Source organism: Neomonachus schauinslandi, chromosome 10, assembly GCF_002201575.2.
Source record: "Neomonachus schauinslandi chromosome 10, ASM220157v2, whole genome shotgun sequence".
NCBI classification, from domain to species: domain Eukaryota; kingdom Metazoa; phylum Chordata; class Mammalia; order Carnivora; family Phocidae; genus Neomonachus; species Neomonachus schauinslandi.
In genome coordinates, this window is record NC_058412.1 from 96,650,490 (window position 1) to 96,674,251 (window position 23,762).

General features: G+C 41.2%; 1 protein-coding gene across 1 annotated transcript in view; it reads left to right on the forward strand.

The window, feature by feature from the left end:
• The window catches only part of KIF16B (kinesin family member 16B), a 296,429-nt gene that overhangs the window by 136,022 nt on the left and 136,645 nt on the right, over positions 1-23,762 (forward strand). The window contains exons 13-15 of the mRNA XM_021700652.1: positions 1,879-1,998; positions 2,886-2,937; positions 4,562-4,699. Of these exons, the coding sequence (XP_021556327.1) occupies positions 1,879-1,998; positions 2,886-2,937; positions 4,562-4,699 (310 nt within the window). The remainder of the gene's footprint in view (positions 1-1,878; positions 1,999-2,885; positions 2,938-4,561; positions 4,700-23,762) is intronic.

Here is a 23,762-nt window from a genome sequence, read left to right on the forward strand (position 1 = left end):
TGATGTTAAGACAAAGGCCCATGGTCTCTTGCCTGACCAGTGCTATTGACCCTCCTTCCTGCATTTCTCTGAACTGCAAGTATCATCGCTTCTTGGCCTTTTGGCTAAGGTCAAGTGTGAGCTTCAAGTATCTGCCCACTCATTTCATTCACTTGACAAATATTGAGCAGTTACTATGTGTCAGACATGAAATCAAGCACTGGGTTACATTCTAATCTGGACAAAGTAATAAGCTTATATATAACGTCATATAGTGGTAATTGCTAAGGAGGGAAATGAATCAGGATAAAGGAGTTTGGTGATTACTATTTTGCATGGGTGATAGGGAAGGTGGCTTTTGAGTAGAGACCTGAGGAATTGAGGGCTGAGTTATGCATGTGTGTGTGTGGTAATTCTTCTCAACTAGGGGTGATTTTTTTCCCCCAGGGTACATTTGCCAGTATCTGGAGACCTTTTGATTGTCACAACCTTGACAAGTTTGAGCAATAGCTAGGAGCCTCTGGACTCCTACACAGGAGTGAGCAAGAGGGGGAGATGATAACAGGAGGTTAGCAAGGTTTGAGATCATGTAGAGCTTTGTAGAGGCTTACAAGGACTTGGGCTTTCATCTCTGGGAAATAGGAGGCCATGGAAAGGATTTGGGCAGAGGAGCAGCCTGCCCTCACATGCCTCTGGCTGCTGAGTAGAGCACGTGCCACAGCAGGGCGCCATGGGTGGTAGCCTCGATTATTGTGGGTTTCCAGGTGAAAGATGATGGTAGTTGGGGCTCAGGAGGAATGTGGTGCAGGTGGTTCGATGTTGTCAGATTGGGGGCATATTCTGAAGGGAGAGTCAACACTAAGCATGTAGGAATTAGAGAAAGAAAGGAGCAAAGTATAGCCATGATTTTTGGTCTGAACAACTAGAAGGAAGGTTGGCATTCACTCAGATGGTATGGTGTGCAGGTTTGGGAGGCAGGGGAAGTCAAGGGTTGGTTTTTCGATGTATTTGCTTTGAGCTGCTTCTTTGGTATCCCCACAGAATACACTGAGGTAAACGAGCGTGTGTATGCATGAGTGTGGGGTCAAGGGAGAGGACTGTCTATAGAGATTTAGATTCAAGTCATCAGTATATGGATTGCAGGTGAAGTCCAGAGACAGGATGTTGTCATCAAGAGAGTGACGGTGGGTACTCTAGTCCCAAGGATGAAAGCCTGCATGGATGGGTGCAGGAGAGAGCAGGAGGGGAGGAATTGGAGAAACCACTAGCGTAGGGAAGTCTTTGGAGATGATTTTTTCCAAAGAGGCACAGAGAAACTGGTGGTAGCTGGAGGAGATGCAGGGCCAAGGGGGGTGGTTGTGGCGGGGGTTGATGGTAGGAGATCTGTGCCCACTGGTATGTAGGCGGGAATGACCTGGTAGGTAGAAGTTGCTGTAGGAGACAGAGGTGTAGGTACTTCTGGTACAGGGGTCACTAATACACAGGAAAGAGTTGCTTTGGGGAACATTCACAGTTTGACCATAGGAACTGGTGAGAAGAGCCAGCAAATCAGGAGACCTCTAGACATTAAATGAAATAAAGATTCTGAAGAGGCAGAAAGATTACTTTGTGCCTAGGTGGTCCTAGGACCTTTCCAAAGGAAGGTAAGGTTTGAGCTTGGCTTCGAAGAAGTTGTATTCATCAGGCCATAAGTTTATTTCATTTTATGTTGAGTTTTTATGTTTCAAGTTCACTTTGCCTGCCATATGCCAGGATTCCAACATGAAGGTTTTCCATTTTTCTTGCAGCTTTTTTGATGAGAAATAAAATCGTGCTCATTTTAACACTCAAAAGAACACCTAATAAGAAGTTCTCTTTCCTCTGAGTAACCTTTTCCTTTTCTTTCCCTCCTAATTTCAGGAACAAACTTTAGCCCTTAGAAAAGAAGGGATTGGAGTTGTTTTGGATTCTGAACTGCCCCATTTGATTGGCATTGATGATGACCTTCTGAGTACTGGAATCATATTATATCACTTGAAGGTAAAACTGCTTAAGTGGAACATACAATTTTGTGTTCAGTTTCCTCTTCAGACACTAGCAAGGTTTATTTAATACTCTGAGTCTGTGAACACAGCTATTACATTAGAGAATACACTACAAATCTTTGAGCCGTTTGGGAATTTTCATCAGTTCACTGGTGTTCCGTGGAATTAGAAGTTCCCATGTTTATGGAGTTCTAAAGCTAAATGAAGACCCATTCACTTTGCCTTCCACTTTGTAGAATCAGTGAGAGGGAGGTAAGGAACAAAAAAGCAGACAGACCAAGGAAGGAAAGTTACAACCACCTGGAACTGGGATTTGCTACATGTCGTTTTCTGGTCCCTTGGGCTAATTATAAAGCATGTCTCCTGCCTATGTTATTGGTCCTGGTCCCAAACAGGCTATTCGTGTCAAGAAAACAGAATTAACCACAGTAGTATCAGTGGTTGCCTCTGTAACCTTGACTTAGTATCCTCTCTCTGATCCATGACTTAAAATGAGAATGGTATTGCATTTGTGCTTTGCAGACTCCCATAAACTATGTCTTTAGACACGAAGAACCCCTGGCCCCTAGAGGGGAAGCTTGCCAGAAAGGATCAGGAACATCATCAGTGGGATTACCAGCATGGACAGACGTTGATGCATGCCCCAATAGGAGCCAACCCATGATTGTGCCTTAAGCCTCAGGAGTTGTGTGGCCCTTTCCCAGACAGTGTGGGACATGGTCTCAGAGCCTCAGTGAACCCTCCCTGCACGGAGGCTGTGGCCTGCCCAGGACACTCACTGCTCAGCCCGTTGGCCAGCTTGCTTGGGTTCAAATGAAAAATAGAGAAAGAGACCATTCCTCATGTTCTTACTAATACATCTTACTTGACTTTTCTTCCTAGGAAGGTCAGACATATGTTGGTAGAGAAGATGCTTCAACAGAACAAGATATTGGTGAGAATCTTTATAATTTCCTCTTCCCAGTGATTTTTAAAAATCATTTGATGAAGAATTTTCTTTTGAATGACACTAAAGTGATTAGAAAAAAAAAAAAACCCTCTTTCTCAAATACAGTATTGATCAGTATGTGCATTTCTATAATTTTGAACTCAATTCAAACAGGTGACACAGAACAATTAATTTAGTGGATTAAGTAGAACTTTGAATCCCCCCGCCCCATCCTATATACATTCTGTATTCTGTCACAACTTTCAAGGGTAATTTAAATTGCAGTGGGATAGTGATGGAAAAATGCCAACAGACACAGATAAAGGCTATCAGACGCTTTAATGGGAAGGATGTAGACACTTAGCTGTATAGTGATGACGGAGAGGAGGAATACACACATGCACACATATGGAGGTGTGACTTCTGGGTTTCCCGAAAGTCTTTGCTGAGGCACACAGATGACCTGTGATTCAACCTTGGAGCAGGGTGAGGTCTTGCTAGGCTTTCAAAGCGTAACTTAGGGACCACTGCGGTGGTGGTGGGTGGTGTATGTGTGTGTGTGACAAGGTGGGCATTGGCAGGGGAAGAATTCTGTCCTATCAGCTGTTTCTAGAATTGTTGGTGATGGACTTGCTCTCCTGCCAAGTATAAGCTATTCTTCAAGCCAAAGCTAGTGTAGTTCTACGTGTTGTACTATTTGTTGCAAAACCAGGTCCTAGAAGTCCTCAGCTTCAGCTGGTCTTGAGTAGAACTAGGTGTCAGGCCTCTTCTTTGGATTGTTAAGTTGTGTGTTTGATCTTTAGGGTTGCTGTAAATGATGATGAGTGGTCAGAACACATGTTTTCTGTGCACAGAAAAGTTCAGTAGTACCGCTCTGTGGGGCGCCGCGAGAGCTATTGGATTTGTGCCTTTGAGAAACTGGCTAAGAACAGTGCCTAAAATCTTGTAGGTTTATTTGATAGGCATTCATATCTGTGCCTGGCCTCTCACCAAGCAAGAATAACTCAGGATAGTCCTACAAGTTTAGGTACACTTTAGCAGCCACATACTCTGAGAGGTCAGTGGAGGTCTTGTGCTCTCAGATTTGGCAAAGGCTGTGGCAGTGTGCATCCCAGTACAGCTTCTGGAGACTTCCTTGGGCCTCCCAAGATCCATGCCAGGCCAAGGTCACCTTTGGTTTCTGCTCCTGGAGGTTAGTGTCTGTAACTGTTTAGGTTATAATAAGTCCTTGACCCACGGAGTTCTTTTGTTGCTTCTGTTTTACTGTGACCTTTGGGTGGCTGGTGGGGGAAATTTATTCAACATCTGAGTGACACAGTGGTATTCAAGGAAGACAAATTGCTCAACTATTTTCTCTCTAAAGATGAGATAAGTTAGCATGCGAGAACTTATTTCCTTACAGGTGATGTCCAGACCCTTTGAGGTAATATTCAGAGGATACCTTCAGTTCTATCAGTTGATGCCATGAACTCTTGAAGTTCACTTTTCTCAATGAACATAAATGTTCACCTCACAATATTTACATGGAAGGGGTAGAGTATTCCATTATGGAAAAATACATAAAGGTTGGGAATCATTGTACTAGATAACAAAGAAAATATCATCTTTCTTTTATGTTTTTCCAACTTAGTTCTTCATGGCCTCGACTTGGAGAGTGAGCACTGCATCTTTGAAAATGTTGGGGGAACGGTGACTCTGATACCCCTGAGTGGGTCTCAGTGCTCTGTGAATGGTGTTCAGATCATGGAGGCCACACACCTAAATCAAGGTATCTGGTTTTTGGTTTTCAGAGTTCTTTGTGTATGTCATTGCTCTAGAACAAGTTGGCTAGGTAATGGGGGCCCTTGTGCATCTTAGAATTAATTGCTGATTAGTTATAAAAAAGATGAAGACTGCTTCATTATGCTGTTTTCTGTTTTGCTGGAGGACTTCTTTATAATTCCACTTGTCTTGTTGAATTAAACATATATGTAGTTGTCTTAAAAGTTACTGCTGTTATGGAAATCTGACTTTAAAGGTTTTTTTTTAAGTTAAAAAAGTACCTTTTAAATGCAAAAACTTAACACTGTGCTTGCTGTTAATAACTTTATTACCCTATTTATATTCTTTTGTGAATAGTTGTAATTATAACATACATATAGGATCTGGTATCATATCTTTTTTTGTTCTTTTGAAATAATTTCAGTTTTATAGAAAATCTGAGGGTGTAGTACAAAGAACTTTTTAATTTCAGAAGCATTTGGAAGTAGATTGCTAACATGATGCCCCACCACCCCTGAATACTTCAGTGTTTATTTCCCTTAAACAGTAGCATTCTCCTATGTAATTACAATATAAGCTTCCAAATTAGGAAACTAACACTGATACATTCCTGCCATCTGATTCTCAGACACCCTTCGAGTTGTTGTCATTTGTCCAACAATGTCTGCTGTGGGTCCAGGATTCAGTCCGGCGTCATGTGTTGTATTTGGTTGCCACACCCCTCTTGTCTCTTTCAGTCTGGAAGAGTCCCTTTGCTTTCCTCTGACTTTTAGGACTTTGGAAGGTCAAATATGTTGTAGAATGTCCCTCTGCATAAACATAGCATCTGTCCAATGCCTCCTCATGATGACACTTAATACTGTGTGTTCTTGACAGGACTATCAGAGAAATGGTGCCCTGTTTCTCTCACATCATTACTAAGGAGATACTCACTTTGGTCATTTGATTAAAATGGAGCTTGCCAGGCTTCTTTAGTATGAAGCTACTCGTTTCCTCCTTTTTATTAATAAGGATATTGGGAAGGGTATTGACATCATAAATATTCCATTCTTTATCATACTTTCACCCACTGGTTTTAGAATCCATTGATTTTAAGGGTTGATGGTGTCTGATTTAATTATTATTCAAGTAGTTGCCAAATGGTAATTTTCTTCCTTCTACATTTATTAGTTGGATTTTTACTATAAGAAAGAGCTTTCTCTTCTTGCTATTTATTTATTTAAATCAACCGTGTCACATGGCTTGCTATTTTGTTTGGTAGGTTTTGGTCTCTTTCTATCATTATTTATTTTGATACCCATATTTTCCCAGATTTGGTGAATGGGAGTCCCTCCAAGCTCATTTCTGTGTCCTTATGGCTTGTCCCTATCATCTGAGTTCTTCCTGACTTTCTGACACAGTAAGATATTCCAGGCTTATCTTTATACTTTGTTGGAATCAGCCAGTTTTCCAAGGATCCTCGGTTCCTTTCAGTGGAGAATGGGATTTAGAAACTAAGATCCAGGCACTAGATGTGCTCATGGCTGTTGAGGTGTTGCTGCTCCCAGGTCCTGTTGGTCAACAGAGTTAGGGAAAGCGTGGGTCTCTGGTGTATGTACAACACACACAACTATATTTATGTCTGTATCTATTTCAGAATTTCAGTATCCATATTGCTGACCAGGAGTTCATACCAGTACCTCTAATGCCAACCCAATATCATAGCATTCTTTCTAGTTTTTTTCTTTTTCTTATTTGTAGCTCTGCTCCCGTTTCTGACAGTGATGAACCTGACTTCCATTATGTAACCAGTATCTTGTCACTTCTGCCCCCTCCTCATGCAGGGACCCTCTTCTTTCTGCTCAGGCTGTGATACCCCATGCTGGGCCACCACCACCCTCACTCTTCTAGTGCAGACATGAAAAATTCCTCCCATTCCCTTGCTCATGCCTGCTTTGCTCAACCCTGCCTAATGGCTTTTATACTGAATCATGGAAGAGGGAAGGCAAGAAAGAAGTTGACATATCTTAAACCCTTTTTGGTATATTATACATAATCTTTATAATAACAGTTTTTCGTGGTTATATACTATACTGTATCTGCTGTGACATAGGAATTGGACAGATGGGGGAAATTGGACAGATGGAAAACATGTAGTTCATTGGTGCTAGCAAAGTCATGAGCAGAAATCAGTTGCAAGGAGTTATCTCAGAAATGAAGGACATGTAACATGGACCAGGACCATCATGCTTTACAGGAGGAATATAGAATCCATTGAAGACATTCTAAGAGCTTCTAATGGAGCACCCACCCATGCACCCACCGCCAAATCATCCACTCATCCACCCATCCATTGATCTCTTCATCTCTTCTTGTACTCTTAGTATGTTTTAGTCTCAGGGTAAGTGGAGCTTGGGAAACATTTGAGTGTCCTGGAGCTGGCCAGGAATGTCAGAGTTCAGTAGTACCAGGTGCTTAGCCCAAACCAGGGACATAGTGAGTGCCCAATCATGGTTACCAAAGCAGCATTTTCTGCGTTTTCGCCATCAGGACAAGGACTATGGCAGTATGGGATGAAGAAGCTGGTTCTTGCCAGACAGCAGAGTAACAGTCATGATGAGAACCCAGAAAGTGACTGTAATTGACTGGCAGACAGGAGGTCAATATGTAGGACTTTTCAGTGGCCGTCTCTGCTTGTGAACACACAGACCAGACCACTTGTTTGTTCACTCTTAGGATCTCAGGCGGGGGTCCTGCTGCTGTTCTTCTAGGCAGCAGGGGTGGTGAGAGATGTGTCTCCTTGTCTGGTAGAGATCTCTGTACGGGCTGCATCTCTCTCAGGTCAGGGGAGGTTGACCTTGTTATGATGACTGTATTGTTACAGGATTTTACAGCAGGCTTGTACTGGTTTTCAGTATCATCGTTAATGTATGGGTAGAACTTTGGAATTCATTTTGAAAGATTTAATTGTTTAATACATCTGGGGTTAGACCTAATTTAGTTTGTTTTCCATAGCGGTGTATCATTTATTATAACCTTACCCCGTCCTATATTCACCTCTCTTTTGAAGAAATTTACTTTACCACAAATGAACACTGAAACATAGCACTGTATCTATTTCTTGGCTTTCCACTTTGTTCCAGTGCTCTGTATTTCTGCTTTTGTACCAGTATCACACAATTTTAATGCTTGTTGTATTATAATATGCTTTAATTTCTAATTATCTATGTGATTTTTTTGCTACTCATGCCTATTTTTTTTTTTTCAAAGAAATTTTAGGATCTTTTTATTTTTGTGCTAAAATACCCTTTCAGAAGTTAGGTTTTAATTTCATTTGATTTGTTCACATTATCACAAATACATTTTCTTTTTTTTTTAAAGATTTTATTTATTTATTTGAGACAGAGAGAATGAGAGACAGAGAGCATGAGAGGGAAGAGGGTCAGAGGGAGAAGCAGGCTCCCTGCCGAGCAGGGAGCCCGATGCGGGACTCGATCCCGGGACTCCAGGATCATGACCTGAGCCGAAGGCAGTCACTTAACCAACTGAGCCACCCAGGCGCCCCACAAATACATTTTCATCTTGGGACTTCTATTTATTCAATACGTCTCTTTTTATTTTTATTTTTTAAAATATTTTATTTATTTATTCGACAGAGAGAGACACAGCGAGAGAGGGAACACAAGCAGGGGAAGTGGGAGAGGGAGAAGCAGGCTTCCCGCCGAGCAGGGAGCCCGATGGCGGGGCTCGATCCCAGGACCCTGAGATCATGAGCTGAGCCGAAGGCAGTCGCTTAACCAACTGAGCCACCCAGGCACCCCATGTCTCTTTTTTTATTTGAATTTTCATCAGTTTCTTCCAATGAAACTTTGGAAGTTTTTAATATGTGTTCTTATTGAACTGTGTTTATTCACATATACAAGATACTCCACCTAGCTGTATATTTTAACTGCTCAGAAATGGGGAGGAAATATCTTTTCATGCTATAATAATCTATTTTGATGATAGTATTGAAATTTTTTTAAGCACATTGGGCCTTTAAGGATATCAATTTAAAACCATATGGGGAAAGTGAGGCTCAACCTATTCAGAGACCGCACTCTAGGACTTCTGAGTCTTGGGCATTGTTCCTCCACATACCTCAGGTGCAGCCTGGGGTGTCTGTGGAGCCACACACGGGAAGTTAGAGAATGGGTAATGGTTGAGATTATAATTGGGGACATTAATTAGCTAAGCTGTGTTTGAATCACAGATAGCCCACAAAGGTGAATATTTTCTGCTGGATCCACCTAGCTTTGTTGCCTGGCCGTCCACCAGTTTCCTCTGTGTGCTTTCCCTGCTCTACCCATGACTGTTTGGAGCTTCTGGAGCTCACACTATCCACAGTCCTGGCTGCTGAAGGAGGCTGAGTGGATGACAGTGACCACCACTTCTGCCATTTATGGGTTAAATAGTCTCCTCTGGATTCCCCTGGAAGCTAACTTTAACGTGTAATTGTGTTTCTGTGAGAAAATCAGTTTTAAGTTCCAAACAACACATTGAAAAAGGAATTTTTAGGGAGCAAGATGGCGGAGGAGTAGGAGACCTGGATTTCGTCTCCTATCAGGAATTCAGCTGGATAGGGATCACACCATTCTGAACACCTACAAACTCAACAGGAGATCGAAGAAAAGAATAACAACAACTCTCTGAACAGAAAAGCGACCACTTTCTGGAAGGTAGGACGTGCGGAGAAGTGAATCCGAGGCGATATTCGGGAGGATACACGGCGGGGGAGGGGCTCCGTCAGCCGCTTCTGGCAAGTGATAGAGCCGTGGAGCACAAAATCGGAACTTTTAAAAGTCTGCTCCGCTGAGGGACGTCACTCCGGTGGCTAAGCGGGGGGTGGAACCCTTGCGGGACAGTGTGGTCTCAGGACCCTCGGGGTCACAGAAAGACCGGGGGTGCCTGAGTGTGGCAGAGCTCCCAGGTAACGGAGCAGGGAAGCCGGCTGCAGAGGCGGAGCCCAGGCGCGGGCTCTCAGCTCGGGGTTGCCATAAACCGTGATCTGCGGCACAGTTGGGCCACTGATCTTCCAGCAGGGACCCAACAAGCGGCAGATCTGGGGAGACTCCCCGTCCTCCCCCGGGAGGAGCGGCACGGGAGTGCACTGCAGGGATCTGCTGCGTTTGGAGACTCCACCCGGAGTCGGGTGCCAGAGATAGAAACGCGCGGTCACAGGCTGGGTGAGCACGGAGTGCGGCCGGAGACCAGGGAGCCGGGAGTCACTGACTGCTTTTCTCTGGGGGCTCACTGAGGAACGGGCCCCGAGTTCTCGGCTCCTCCGGGGCGGAGATTGGGAGGCCGCCATTTTCACTCTCCGCCTCCAAAGCTGTATGGAAAGCTCACAGGGAACAAAAGCTCTGGAGAGCAACCCGAGCAGATTACCTAGCCCGGACTGGGCAAGGGCGGGGCAATTCCGCCTCCGGCAAAGACATTTATTTGGAAACCACGGCAACAGGCCCCTCCCCAGAAGATCAGCGAGAACAGCCAGCCAAGACCAAGTTTACCGATCAATGAGAACGGCAGAACTCCAGCGCTAGGGGAATACTACACATAGAATTCATGGCTTTTTTACCATGATTCTTTAGTCTTTCAAAGTTAATATTTTTTTTTTAACTGTCTTTTTTTTTCTTTTTTTTCTTTGAATTTTTCTTTTTCCCTTTCTCAACCAACATCTTATCAATCCCTTTTTTAAAAAAGAACATTTTTATTTTTCATTTTTAGAGTCATATTCTATCCCTTCATAGTAGTTACCCATATTTTTGGCATATATATAGAAGTTGTTCTCTCTTTAAAATTTTGAGGTAGTTTCTTCTAACAGATCAAAATATATCCTAAACTCTAGTATATGGTTTTTTTCTACTCCTCTGCCTGATCACATTCTCTCCCTTTTTTTTTTCCTTTTTTTCTTTTTTTAAATCCTCTTCTTTCTTTTTTCAAACAACTTCTTATCAATTCCTTTTATAAAATTTTTTATAATTTCCATCTTTACAGTCATATTCCATCCCTTCATCATATCAACCCTTATTTTTGTACATATATAAGTTTTTCTTTCTTTAAAATTTGGGAGGCACTTTCTTCTAACAGACCAAAATACACCCCAAATCTAGTGTGTGGCACTGATCTATATACCAGCCTGATCATATTTGATCACATTCTGCTTTTTTGTTGTTGTTGTTTTGTTTTGCTTTGTTTTTGTTTGTTTTTATCTTTATCTTTTTCTTTTTCTTTTTTGTCTCTTTCCATTTCTTTTCCCACTGTTTCAGGTCTTTTCTGATTTGTTTAGAGTATATTTTCTGGGGACGTTGTTACTCTGCTAGCATTTTGTTCTCTCATTAATCTCTTCTCCTCTGGACAAAATTAAAAGACGGAAAAAATCACCTCAACAAAAAGAACAAGAGGTAGTACCAACTGCCAGGGACCTACTCAATACCAACATTAGTACGTTGTTGGATCTAGAGTTCAGAATCATCACTTTAAAGATACTAGCTGGGCTTGAGAAAAGCATGGAAGTTATTAGAGAAACCCTTTCTGGAGAAGTAAAAGAACTAAAATCTAACCAAGTTGAAATCAAAAAGGCTATTCATGAGGTGCAATCAAATATGGGGGCACTAACTGCTAGGATAAATGAGGCAGAAGAGAGAATCAGTAATATAGAAGACCAAATGATGGAAAATAAAGAAGCTGAGAAAAAGAGAGATAAACAACTACTGGATCACGAGGCAGAATTCGAGAGATAAGCGATACCATAAGACAAAACAACATTAGAATAATTGGGATCCCAGAAGAAGAAGAAAGAGAGAGAGGGGCAGAAGGTATAATGGAGCAAATTATAGTAGAGAACTTCCCTAATTTGGGGAAGGAAACAGGCATCAAAATCCAGGAAGCACAGAGAACCCCTCTCAAAATCAATAAAAATAGGTCAACACCCCGACATCTAAGAGTAAAACTTATGAGTCTCAGAGAAAGAGAAAATCCTGAAAGCAGCTCGGGAGAAGAGATATGTAACCTACAATGGTAGAAACATTAGATTGGCAACAGACCTATCCACAGAGACCTGGCAGGCCAGAAAGGACTGGCAGGATATATTCAGAGCACTAAATGAGAAAAATATGCAGCCAAGAATACTCTATCCAATTGGCTGTCATTGAAAATAGAAGGAGAGATAAAAAGCTTCCAGGACAAACAAAAACTGAAGAAATTTGCAAACACAAAACCAGCCCTACAGGAAATCTTGAAAGGGGTCCTCTAAGCAAAGAGAGACCCTAAAAGCAACATAGACCAGAAAGGAACACAGACCATATACAGTAACAGTCACCTTACAGACAATACAATGGCACTAAATTCCTATCTTTCAATAGTTATCCTGAATGTAAATGGGCTCAATGCCCCAATCAAAAGACACAGGCTATCAGACTGGATTAAAAAACAAGACCCATCGATATGCTGTCTGCAAGAGACTCATTTTAGAACCAAAGACACCCCCAGATTGAAAGTGAGGGGGTGGAAAACCATTTACCATGCTAACGGACACCAAAAGAAAGCTGGGGTGGCAATCCTTATATCAGACAAATTAGATTTTAAACCAAAGACTGTAATAAGAGATGAGGAAGGACACTATATCCTACTTAAAGGGTCTATCCAACAAGAAGATCTAACAATTGTAAATACCTATGCCCCTAACATGGGAGCAGCCAATTATAGAAGCCAATTAATAACAAAAGCAAAGAAACACATCGACAACAATACAATAATAGTGGGGGACTTGAACACCCCCCTCACTGAAATGGACAGATGGTCTAAGCAAAAGATCAACAAGGAAATAAAGACTTTAAATGACACGCTGGACCAAATGGACTTCACAGACATATTCAGAACATTCCACCCCAAAGCAACAGAATACACATTCTTCTCTAGTGCCCATGGAACATTCTCCAGAATCGATCACATCCTAGGTCATAAATCAGGTCTCAACCGGTACCAAAAGATTGGGATCATTCCCTACCTATTTTCAGACCACAATGCTTTGAAACTAGAACTCAATCACAAAGGAAAGTCGGAAAGAACTCAAATACATGGAGGCTAAAGAGCATCCTACTAAAGAATGAATAGGTCAACCAAGAAATTAAGAATTAAAAAAGTTCATGGAAACCAATGAAAATGAAAACACAACTATTCAAAATGTTTGGGATGCAGCAAAGGCAGTCCTAAGAGGAAAGTATATAGCAATACAAGCCTTTCTCAAGAAACAAGAAAGGTCTCAAGTACACAACCTAACCCTCCACCTAAAGGAGCTGGAGAAAGAACAGCAAATAAAGCCTAAACCCAGCAGGAGAAGAGAAATAATAAAGATCAGAGCAGAAATCAATGAAATAGAAACCAAAAGAACAGTAGAACAGATCAACGAAACTAGGAGCTGGTTCTTTGAAAGAATTAACAAGATTGATAAACCCCTGGCCAGACTTATCAAAAATAAAAGAGAAATGACCCAAATCAACAAAATCATGAATGAAAGAGGAGAGATCACAACCAACACCAAAGAAATACAATGATAAGAACATATTATGAGCAACTCTATGCCAGCAACTTCGATAACCTGGAAGAAATGGATGCATTCCTAGAGATGTATCAACTACCAAAACTGAACCAGGAAGAAATAGAAAACCTGAACAGACCTATAACCACTAAGGAAATTGAAGCAGTCATCAAAAATCTCCCAAAAAACAAAATCCCAGGGCCAGATGGCTTCCCAGGGGAATTCTACCAGACATTCCAAGAAGAATTAATACCTATTCTTCTGAAACTGTTCCAGAAAATAGAAATGGAAGGAAAACTTCCAAAGTCATTTTATGAGGCCACCATTACCTTGATCCCGAAACCAAAGACCCCATCAAAAAGGAGAACTACAGACCAATATCCCTGATGAACATGGATGCAAAAATTCTCACCAAAATACTAGCCAATAGGATCCAACAGTACCTTAAAAGGATTATTCACCATGACCAAGTGGGATTTATCCCTGGGCTGCAAGGTTGGTTCAATATCCGCAAATCAATCAACGTGATACAATACATTAACAAAAGAAAGAACAAGAATCATATGATCCTCTCAATAGATGCATAAAAATCACTTGACAAAGTACAGCATCCTTTCTTGGTCAAAACTCTTCAGAGTATAGGCATAGAGGGTACATACCTCAATATCATAAAAGCCATCTATAAAAAACCTACAGCAAATACCATTCTCAATGGGGAAAAACTGAGAGCATTCCCCCTAAGGTCAGGAACGCGGCAGGGATGTCCACTCTCACCACTGCTATTCAACATAGTATTGGAAGTCCTAGCCACAGCATTCAGACAACAAAAAGAAATCAAAGGCATCCAAATCAGCAAAGAAGAATTCAAACTCTCACTCTTTGCAGATGATATGATACTTTATGTGGAAAATGCAAAAAACTCCACCCCAAAACTGCTAGAACTCGTACAGGAATTCAGTAAAGTGGCAGGATATAAAATCAATGCACAGACATCAGTGGCATTCCTATACAACAACAACAAGACAGAAGAAAGAGAAATTAAGGAGTCGATCCCATTTACAATTGCACCCAAAACCATAAGATACCTAGGCATAAATCTAACCAAAGAGGCAAAGAATCTGTACTCAGAAAACTATAAAACACTCATGAAAGAAATTGAGGAAGACACAAAGAAATGGAAAAACGTTCCATGCTCATGGATTCGAAGAACAAACATTGTGAAGATGTCAATGCTACCTAGAGCAATCTACACATTTAATGCAATCCCCATCAAAATACCATCAACTTTTTTTAAAGAACTGGTGCAAATAATCCTAAAACTTGTATGGAACCAGAAAAGACCCCGCATAGCCAGAGGAATGTTGAAAAAGAGAAGCAAAGCTGGCGGCATCACAATTCCAGACTTCAAGCTCTATTACAAAGCTGTCATTATCAAGACAGTATGGTACTGGCACAAAAACAGACACACAGATAAGTGGAACAGAACAGAGAGCCCAGAAATGGACCCTCCACTCTATGGTCAACTCATCTTCAACAAAGCAGGAAAGAATGTCCAATGGAACAAAGACAGTCTCTTCAACAAATGGTGTTGGGAAAATTGGACAGCCACATGCATAAGAATGAAACTGGACCATTTCCTTACACCACACACAAAAATAGACTCCAAATGGTTGAAAGACCTAAATGTGAAACAGGAGTCCATCTAAATCCTAAAGGAGAACACAGGCAGCAACCTCTTCAACCTCAGCCGCAGCAACTTCTTCCTAGAAACATCGCCAAAGGCAAGGGAAGCAAGGGCAAAAATGAACTACTGGGACTTCATCAAGATAAAAAGCTTTTGCACAGCAAAAGAAACAGTCAATAAAACCAAAAGACAAGTGACAGAATGGGAGAAGATATTTGCAAATGACATATCAGATAAAAAGCTAGTGTCCAAAATCTATAAAGAACTTATCAAATTCAACACCCAAAGAACAAAGAATCCAATCAAGAAATGGGCAAAAGACATGAACAGACATTTTTCCAAAGAAGACATCCAAATGGCCAATAGACACATGAAAAAGTGCTCAACATCACTTGGCATCAGGGAAATCCAAATCAAAACCTCAATGAGATACCACATCACACCAGTCAGAATAGCTAAAATGAACAAGTCAGGAAACAACAGATGTTGGTGGGGATGTGCAGAAAGGGGAACCCTCCTACACTGTTGGTGGGAATGGAAGCTGGTGCAGCCACTCTGGAAAACAGTATGGAGGTTCCTCAGAAAGTTGGAAATAGAGCTGCCCTACAACCCAAGAATTGCACTACTGGGTATATACCCCAAAGATACAAAAGTAGGGATCCGAAGGGGTACATGCACCGCGATGTTTATAGCAGCAATGTCCACAATAGCCAAACTGTGGAAAGAGCCAAGATGTCCATCGACAGATGAATGGATAAAGAAGAAGTGGTATATATATACAATGGAATATTATGCAGCCATCAAAAGGAATGAGATCTTGCCATTTGCAATGACGTGGATGGAACTGGAGGGTATTATGCTGAGCGAAATAAGTCAAATAGAGAAAGACATGTATCATATGACCTCACTGATATGAGGAATTCTTAATCTCAGGAAACAAACTGAGGGTTGCTGGAGTGGGGGGGTGCGATGGGAGGGAGTGGGTGACTGGGCAGTAGACACTGGGGAGGGTATGTGCTCTGGTACGCGCCGTGAATTGTGCAAGACTGTTGAATCTCAGATCTGTACCTCTGAAACAAATAATGTAATATATGTTAAGAAAAAAGGGCGCCTGGGTGGCTCAGGTGGTTAAGCAACTGCCTTCGGCTCAGGTCATGATCCTGGAGTCCCTGGATCAAGTCCCTCATCGGGCTCCCTGCTCAGCAGTGAGTCTGCTTCTCCCTCTGACCCTCCCCCTCTCATGTGCTCTCTCTCATTCTTTCTCTCTCAAATAAATAAATAAAATCTTTAAAAAAAAAAAGAAAAAGAAAAAAAGAAGAAGAAGAAGAAGAAGTAGGTAGCAGGAGGGGAAGAATGAAGGGGGGGAAATCGGAGGGGTAGACGAACCATGAGAGACGATACTCTGAAAAACAAACTGAGGGTTCTAGAGGGGAGGGGGGTGGGAGGATGGGTTAGCCTGGTGGTGGGTATTGAGGAGGGCATGTTCTGCATGGAGCACTGGGTGTTATGCACAAACAATGAATCATGGAACACTACATCTAAAACTAATGATGTAATGTATGGGGATTAACATAAGAATTAAAAAAATAATAATAATAACAGTAATTTTTAAGTCCCTCCACATGTGATACTTTATTATATAGCAATAAAACAATGTGTCAGTGTTTAAAAAAAAAAAAAGAAAAAGGAACTTTTAGAGCACATACCGTTCAACAGGGGAACTGCCTAGAACTTATTATTTAATATTGGGATTATCTTCTCTACCCTTTGCCCACCCCCACAAAAAAAGATTATTAGCTTGTTTATTTAGTTCAAAGAATTTGCTTATTATTGTATTGTCATCTGCTTATGTCTCTAATTCTCTTGTGGGTTGAAGCATAGTAGATAAATAATAAATATATCTCCCATATAGTATTTTTATCAAGTTTTTTTTATCTTAAATTTTTACCTTAATTGGAAGTCCATTTAAAAAATATGCCTATTCAGGTTAGTAATGACTGAAACGAAATTTTTTACTTGTCCTAAGAAAGTAGTAGTGCTAATTGACATTTAAGGTTAATGGTCATAATTTTCTTTTCCTTGGGCTATCTTAATTGCTTTATTACCATGGTGCCATGATTTTGGCTTGAGTTCCTCTGGTGCTCTTCTGTGCTACAGACATAAAAATACTATGTTCGAAAGTCTTAAAACACCCATGTACTGAGTAAAAATGTCATTAGGAAGTCTTAGGGTAATGAAATGGAAGATGACTTTGTGTTTCAAGGAATTACATGAAAGAAGCAAGACAATACCTTTTTTTTAAATGCACATACTTTAAGTCTAAAAGATCCCACCAGGGAAAGAACATGTATAGTCCTTCAAAAATTAAGGGTTAGACTTCTCCACTTAACATTTCTTATTTTTTTTTTTTGTAGAGAGAGTATGTGTGCACACCTGAGGGGGTTGGGGCAGAGAGAGAGGGAGATGGGGAGAATCTTAAGCAGACTCCCTGCTGAGCGCAGAGCCCCACGCAGGGTTCAATCTCACAACCCTGAAATGAAGACCTGAGTCAAAATCAAGATTTGGATGCTTAACTGACTAAGCCACCCAGGGACCCCAACAATTCTTAATTTTTGAGGATTATTAAAATGAGAACTGGAACATGTTTTAAAAACACAGAGTATATAATGTATTGATTTTGGTTATGAAAATATGTAGTAAAAATAAAAAGATGTGAATGGGACTAACACATGCCTACTTTGGAATGGTGTTAACCTCTGGAGAGAAAGGGGGGGTTTTGATCAGGCAGGACTACAAAAGAATTTTCAGCTATATTTGTAAGATTTTTTTTTTTTTTTTTAGAGAGCGCAGTAGCGTGTGTGAGCAGGGGGGGGGATGTGGAGGTCAGTGGGAAGAGAGAGAGCGAGACAGAGAGAGAGAGAATCTTAAGCAGGCTCCATGCTTAGTGCAGAGCTGGATGTGGGTCTCAATCCCACGACCCTGAGATCGTGACCTGAGCTGAAAGGAAGAGTTGGATGCTTAAACGACAGAGCCACTTAAGCACCCCTGTAAGATTTGATTTTTTAACGAAAAAAGCAAAACCAACGTGAAAAAGGGAAAGAATTTGGACTTCATTAAAATATTGTAATAATTGGGAAACAGAATTAAGCATGGCAGTACATTCATACTCCAAAAATTACCTTGGCTTTTGCCCATGAAGCAATTTAAGGAATGGTATCAAGAACAGAGAATGCAGATGGATGTTAACCCAAGTCACAATGATCTGACCATATTAACTCTGCATTTGACTGGATTCTGGGTTTACCCTGTACTACCAACAGCTTCCTATCTTTTCACTACCAGTTTCCAGTATTTGCTGATATTTGGTATTTAAATGTCTCTTTTCATTAGTAAATTACTTCATTTGGAAATGTGTTAGTTAGGATGTCCCATTAAAAAGCACAGGTAGTAATTACCACTTCCTTATCTAGATCACTTAAGATACTTGTGAATGTCAACTAATAGGAGATTTACCTACATTTAGCAGATTTTCACCATCGCAAGGAAATTTTTTTACCTGTATCTGTTAACAGCCTTACTTCTTTCACGTTACATAAACAGTACTTCCCCTGCCTTAAATTACACGAGTGTTTCCATCTGGTAACATCACTAAATTAAAAAGCATTTGCTAGTACTGTGAGAATTAACTGTAATGACATATATAACGTATGTTGCCGTAAGCCTGGTATATGAAGCTTTTCTCCTCCTCCTCTCTGAGTTCTTCCAGAAACTGTGCATGGCATATGTAGCATTGCATCTGACCTGCTCTTCAATTGCCGTGTTCTCTGGAGCTTGTCTTCCTCACTCCCATGATGCCGGAGAATCATTGCACTGAGTAATTTCATACATAGTGTGATTTTGTAGAAAGAGAGGCAATTGCTAGAGAAGAAAGCATGAATTTGACCATGGCGTCTAGTCCATAGGTCTTGAGCTGTTCTTGGTAAAGTTTTAGACCTTAGGTTTTTCTTCTTCTTTGTCTTCTTTCCCCCCCCATTCCCCATATACTTAATATGAATTGGTACAAAAATCCAGTGAGTTACAATCAAAAAGTATTTTCAGCATTTTATGTGCAATTCTAGGACCTATTCTCTCATGTTAATTATTATTATTTTTGTCTTTTTCCTGTAAAATGTTATTTTACAGCTGGTAGTTGTTAAACAAGGTAATCAGTTTTCCCATTCATATCAGTGGACTCCCTTGGTCGTCTTGCGGGTTTGTCAGAGCCATTGAATGTTCATCTTTCCTTTTAGACGTGCTGCAGAAACGCATCTGGGGACTTTACACCTAGGTGCATCTGAATGTGTTATGCTTCAGTGCCAAAATATATTGGCATCTATTTAAGCACTCAGAAAGAGGGAACAGGTGACTGTCTGGGGAGTAAGCTGAGGAGGCTTTGATAAAATTTTCATTTGCTTTAGGGCTGCTGTGAGTTGTTCAGTGGCAAATTAAAAAAGAATTTTAGTGGAACCAGCAAGAGAAATGGATCTTCCAGCAGTTTAGCCAAGGTATGTAATGAACAAAAGAGCCCTTTTGAACATTATAGGCAGCCAGCAGATATCAGTGGCTGGCCTCCCATTGAACTCACCTGTGCTTGCTCATAAACACTCAGTATCATTAGATTTTTCCCTCACACTTGAGATCTGCACATCTGACATCTGTCTCTTGCACATAGATGTTTCAGCAGATGCTTTTGAAAGCCAAAGCCCTGACTCTTTACTTAAAGACTCTACCCAAAGCCTGTAGTTCTTAAAAGCAGTGTCCCCAGATCAGCAATAGCAGCAGTCCCTAGGAACATTTTGAAATGCCCCATCCTAGACCTCCTGAGTCAGAGAATGTAGGGATGGGGCCCAGCACTTCAGTTTTTCACAAGTCGTATGGGTGATGCTGATGAACATCTAATGTAAGACCAACTGACCAAAACCAATCACACTGAAGATGGTTTCTTGGTGCCCAGATTCGGTGTACGCAACAACCAAATGTCAGTCTCTTTAACTTCTTATTCTCTTATTGATTCGTCTTCTCTTATTAGAGTCATCATATCTATTTTTCATAATCTCTCTGTTCCTTTTTAAATGTCACTTTCAGCTTCACATCCCATGGGGAGGCTTGATGATGTGCCTTGGCATGGGTTTCTTGGCGTTTACCCATTTTGGATCTTGGATCTTTGGACTTTCTTGAATCTGTAGGTTTATGTCTTTCTCCAGATTGGGGAATTTTTCAGCCATTCTTTGCTCTATAGTCTTCTTCTCATGTTCTGGGGTTCCAGTTACATGACTGTTAAGTATTTCAGTATTGTTTCCACAGATCCTTGAGGCTCTGCTTATTTATTTCTATCCTTTGGTAAACTTTTTTCTTTTTGCTTTTCAGATTAGGTCATTTCAGTTGGTCTATCTTCAAGTTCATGGACTTTCCCTGTCCTGTCCACCCTTCTACTGAGCCCATCCAATTTTGCTTATTGTATTTTTTAGTTGTAATAATTGATTGTTCTTTATATCTTTTATTTCTTTGTTGTAACATTTTACCTTTCAAGATTACTCTCCTGTGTTTGAATATTTTTATAATAGCTGATTTAAAATCTTCATCAAATATGTCCAATATCTCTGTGATCTCCACATAAGATCTGTTGATTGCTTTTTTTGCCATGCACATTGAGATTTTCCCAGTTTTTTATATGCTGAGTAATACTAGATTACATCCTGGACATTTTTGATATTTTGTTATAAGACTCTGAGTCCTATTTAAATTCTTTGGGAAACATTGATTTTGCTTTGTTTTGTTTTGGCAGACAGTGGACCTGGTTGGAGTCAGACTGTAAATTAGAGTTAGCCTCCATGCTTTGTGATTCTGGCTTTAGTGCCAATTCAGTTTTCAAAGGCTTTGTGGTGCTATTCTGGTCTGCCCCCTGTGTGCACTACCCAAGAGTCATTCTGGGACCCGAGCAGTGGTCTGTATCTTAGGTCAGTTCTTTGAAGTCTTTGTGTGCTGTTGAGGGTCAGATCTAAGTGGCCTAGGAGTTCATAAACAGTCTGTGAGGTTGTTTTCCTGAACTTCTCCTTCTGTGTCAACACTGAAGGGTCTTTCCTTTTCTGTCATCTGGCTAGAAATCTGGAGCTGTATAGTCCTCTTTCTTGTTCTTCCTGCTCTTGTGCCCAAGTCTGCGGCCAGGAAGTGAGAGGGCAGAGAAAGAGGAAGAAGCAACAGGGTATGCCCCACCCTCTAATTGGAGAGAGATTTTCCCCTTCCTCATAAGTTTAGGCATCTGGGGCCCCCCGTTGCTCCCTGCGTTGCTGCCAGGGGACCCTCTTGTTCCTCCTCACACCTGAACTGGAAGGCATCTCCTGGAGTTCTCATTTGCACTGATGTTAGCTGTTAGTTTTCCTCCTCAGCTAAGGGAGGGAACACTGGAGGGGGCAAATGGTAAATTCCCCATCCACCCATTGGTGCTTCAGATCCCTGTCTTCTTCAGCCTGCCTGCTACTGTTTACTTCTCCGGGCCCTCAACTGACTGCTGCCTGCATTCTGCCCGCACAGCAGTGGCATTCAGTGGGAGAGACAGGGGCGGGGAGTGCTTATTCCATCTGGTGCAGAACTGAAATCCCTCCCCTAGGGTGGCTGTAGACTACCAAAAAAGGAGAAATTTACCCAAAGTTGAATTCTGAAGTGAATGACGTATCTGTCATAATGGCACGTGGTGAAAAAGTGATGTAGATGTGACATAGATGTGCTTGACCGAAGTGTGTAGTGAAGAAATGTCTGAAGCCTGGAGGGTAGGTGAGGTGGAGGACAGGAGCAATGGGGGACCAGGGCTGCTGATTCATGGTGGGTTTGTAGGGCTTGGGAACCACAGACTAGAAGGTGCTCACCATTTGGTAGATGCCTAATGTCGCTGAGATGAAGGATGGTGCCATGTTTATGTAGTCCAAGGGGGCTTAGAGATGAGCAGTAACAAAAGGGGACTAATGGAGGTAAGAGATCATTGTTGCTTAGAGTGAAGGGAAGCATTTTGGAAGAACTATTTTGGAAGGAACAATAAAATATTGACAGCTTGGAGTGTGTAGGAGGCTAGAACTGAATAGTTGAGCTTGTTACTAACAGAATAAGCAGTATTGTCGGTAACAAAGAATATGAAATAAAGTAAAGAAATTTAATAATAGCTTGACCAGGTAGTATAAAGCCTTCCATTCCGTACCTTAGAATTTGTTATCTTATTGTCTACTGTCTGGAATCACCCTCTAATTATTTCTTTTTTTTTTTTAAGATTTTATTTATTTATTTGAGAGAGAGAATGAGAGACAGAGAGCACGAGAGGGAAGAGGGTCAGAGGGAGAAGCAGACCCCCCGCTGAGCAGGGAGCCCGATGTGGGACTCGATCCCAGGACTCCAGGATCATGACCTGAGCCGAAGGCAGTCGCTTAACCAACTGAGCCACCCAGGCGCCCCACCCTCTAATTATTTCATATACTTTCTGCATTTTCCTTCAGAAGGATGATACTTGTTCCATATACTCATTTTGTATCTCCTCTGAGGCTTTCAGAAGAAAAAAATCCATCCCCATGTACCCCACCCCTGTCCCCACACACATCTAAACATTTATTTGGGGTGATGGGACTAGAGCATCTTGGAATTTTACACAGCTCCACGTTCAGCACATGCATACAATTGGGCAAATAATTCTTGATGGATTATTTGGCCGGAAACCTCAATGACAAAGACTGAAAATCGATTTACTTTCTTTTCCAGAGTCTCACAATCCAGGTTTGCAATTTTTACTTTACCAAGAGTAAACAAGGGTTTAAGTGATTGATCTAAAGCAGGAAATTGTAAATCCACGTTTGAATTATAAATGTTGAAAGGGAGGGGGCCGGGCCTATGTAGCTTTTTGGGAAGGTGTCATGTGTATTTATATCCTTCACAAACACCAGCAGACGACCCGATGGCGTGCTTTGACACTGACGTCTGCTACCCTTGATGCTGAGTGCCTGTCACTCTTCTTCCAAGCCAGCTGTGAACCCCAAGCCATGTGTCCTGTTTGAATTCATTAGTATTCATATGAAATTTTCTTACCACAAGCACCATGTCAGATCTTAATCTTCCTCATCTCACTGCCCGAAGCCGTTTTGAGTTAGAGAAAAATTGCTATAAATCAGGTGTCTGAAATAATAATGCCAATGTCACAAGAGTCCAAGGCCTTAGAACATACGTAATGTGTTCTCAAGTCCTGGATTATGTTAGTGGAAATCAGTGCTTTTCTTTATTAGGTCCCCCAAATGGTGCCATCATCATAACTTATTTTAATATAAATGTTTTGCAGATGTTTTAAATCCAAAGGAAAATCATCCCACATAAGCACGTTTTAAGAACTTCATCCATCCTATCTCACCCTGACCTACATCTCAGTACCATTCTAGAAAATTAGGTTCCTAGGCAGAGGTTTGCTTTTCTGGTGATTGTATCCAAAATGAAAACCTCTCTCACTGCGCATGCTTTAGCAGTGTGTTATAGCCCGTCTTTGTGTATGGTGGGGTGGGGGTGGGGCTTTCTAAAGTGATTAAATTCAGAATTTGGAGCCTGAAGCAGAATTTCACAAGGCCCCTTATTTTTCAGCCTCTAAACTCATCACATTGGACCATTCACTTTTGGGAATACAGTTTTCTTACATGTTTACGTTAATTATAACCCAGAATTAATTAATTTGTACATTGTCACCTCAGAAATATTCATATGACAACATTTAATAGGAAAAAAAATTGATTTATTTGTGCAGTAGCAGAATTAGAAAATCTCACATGA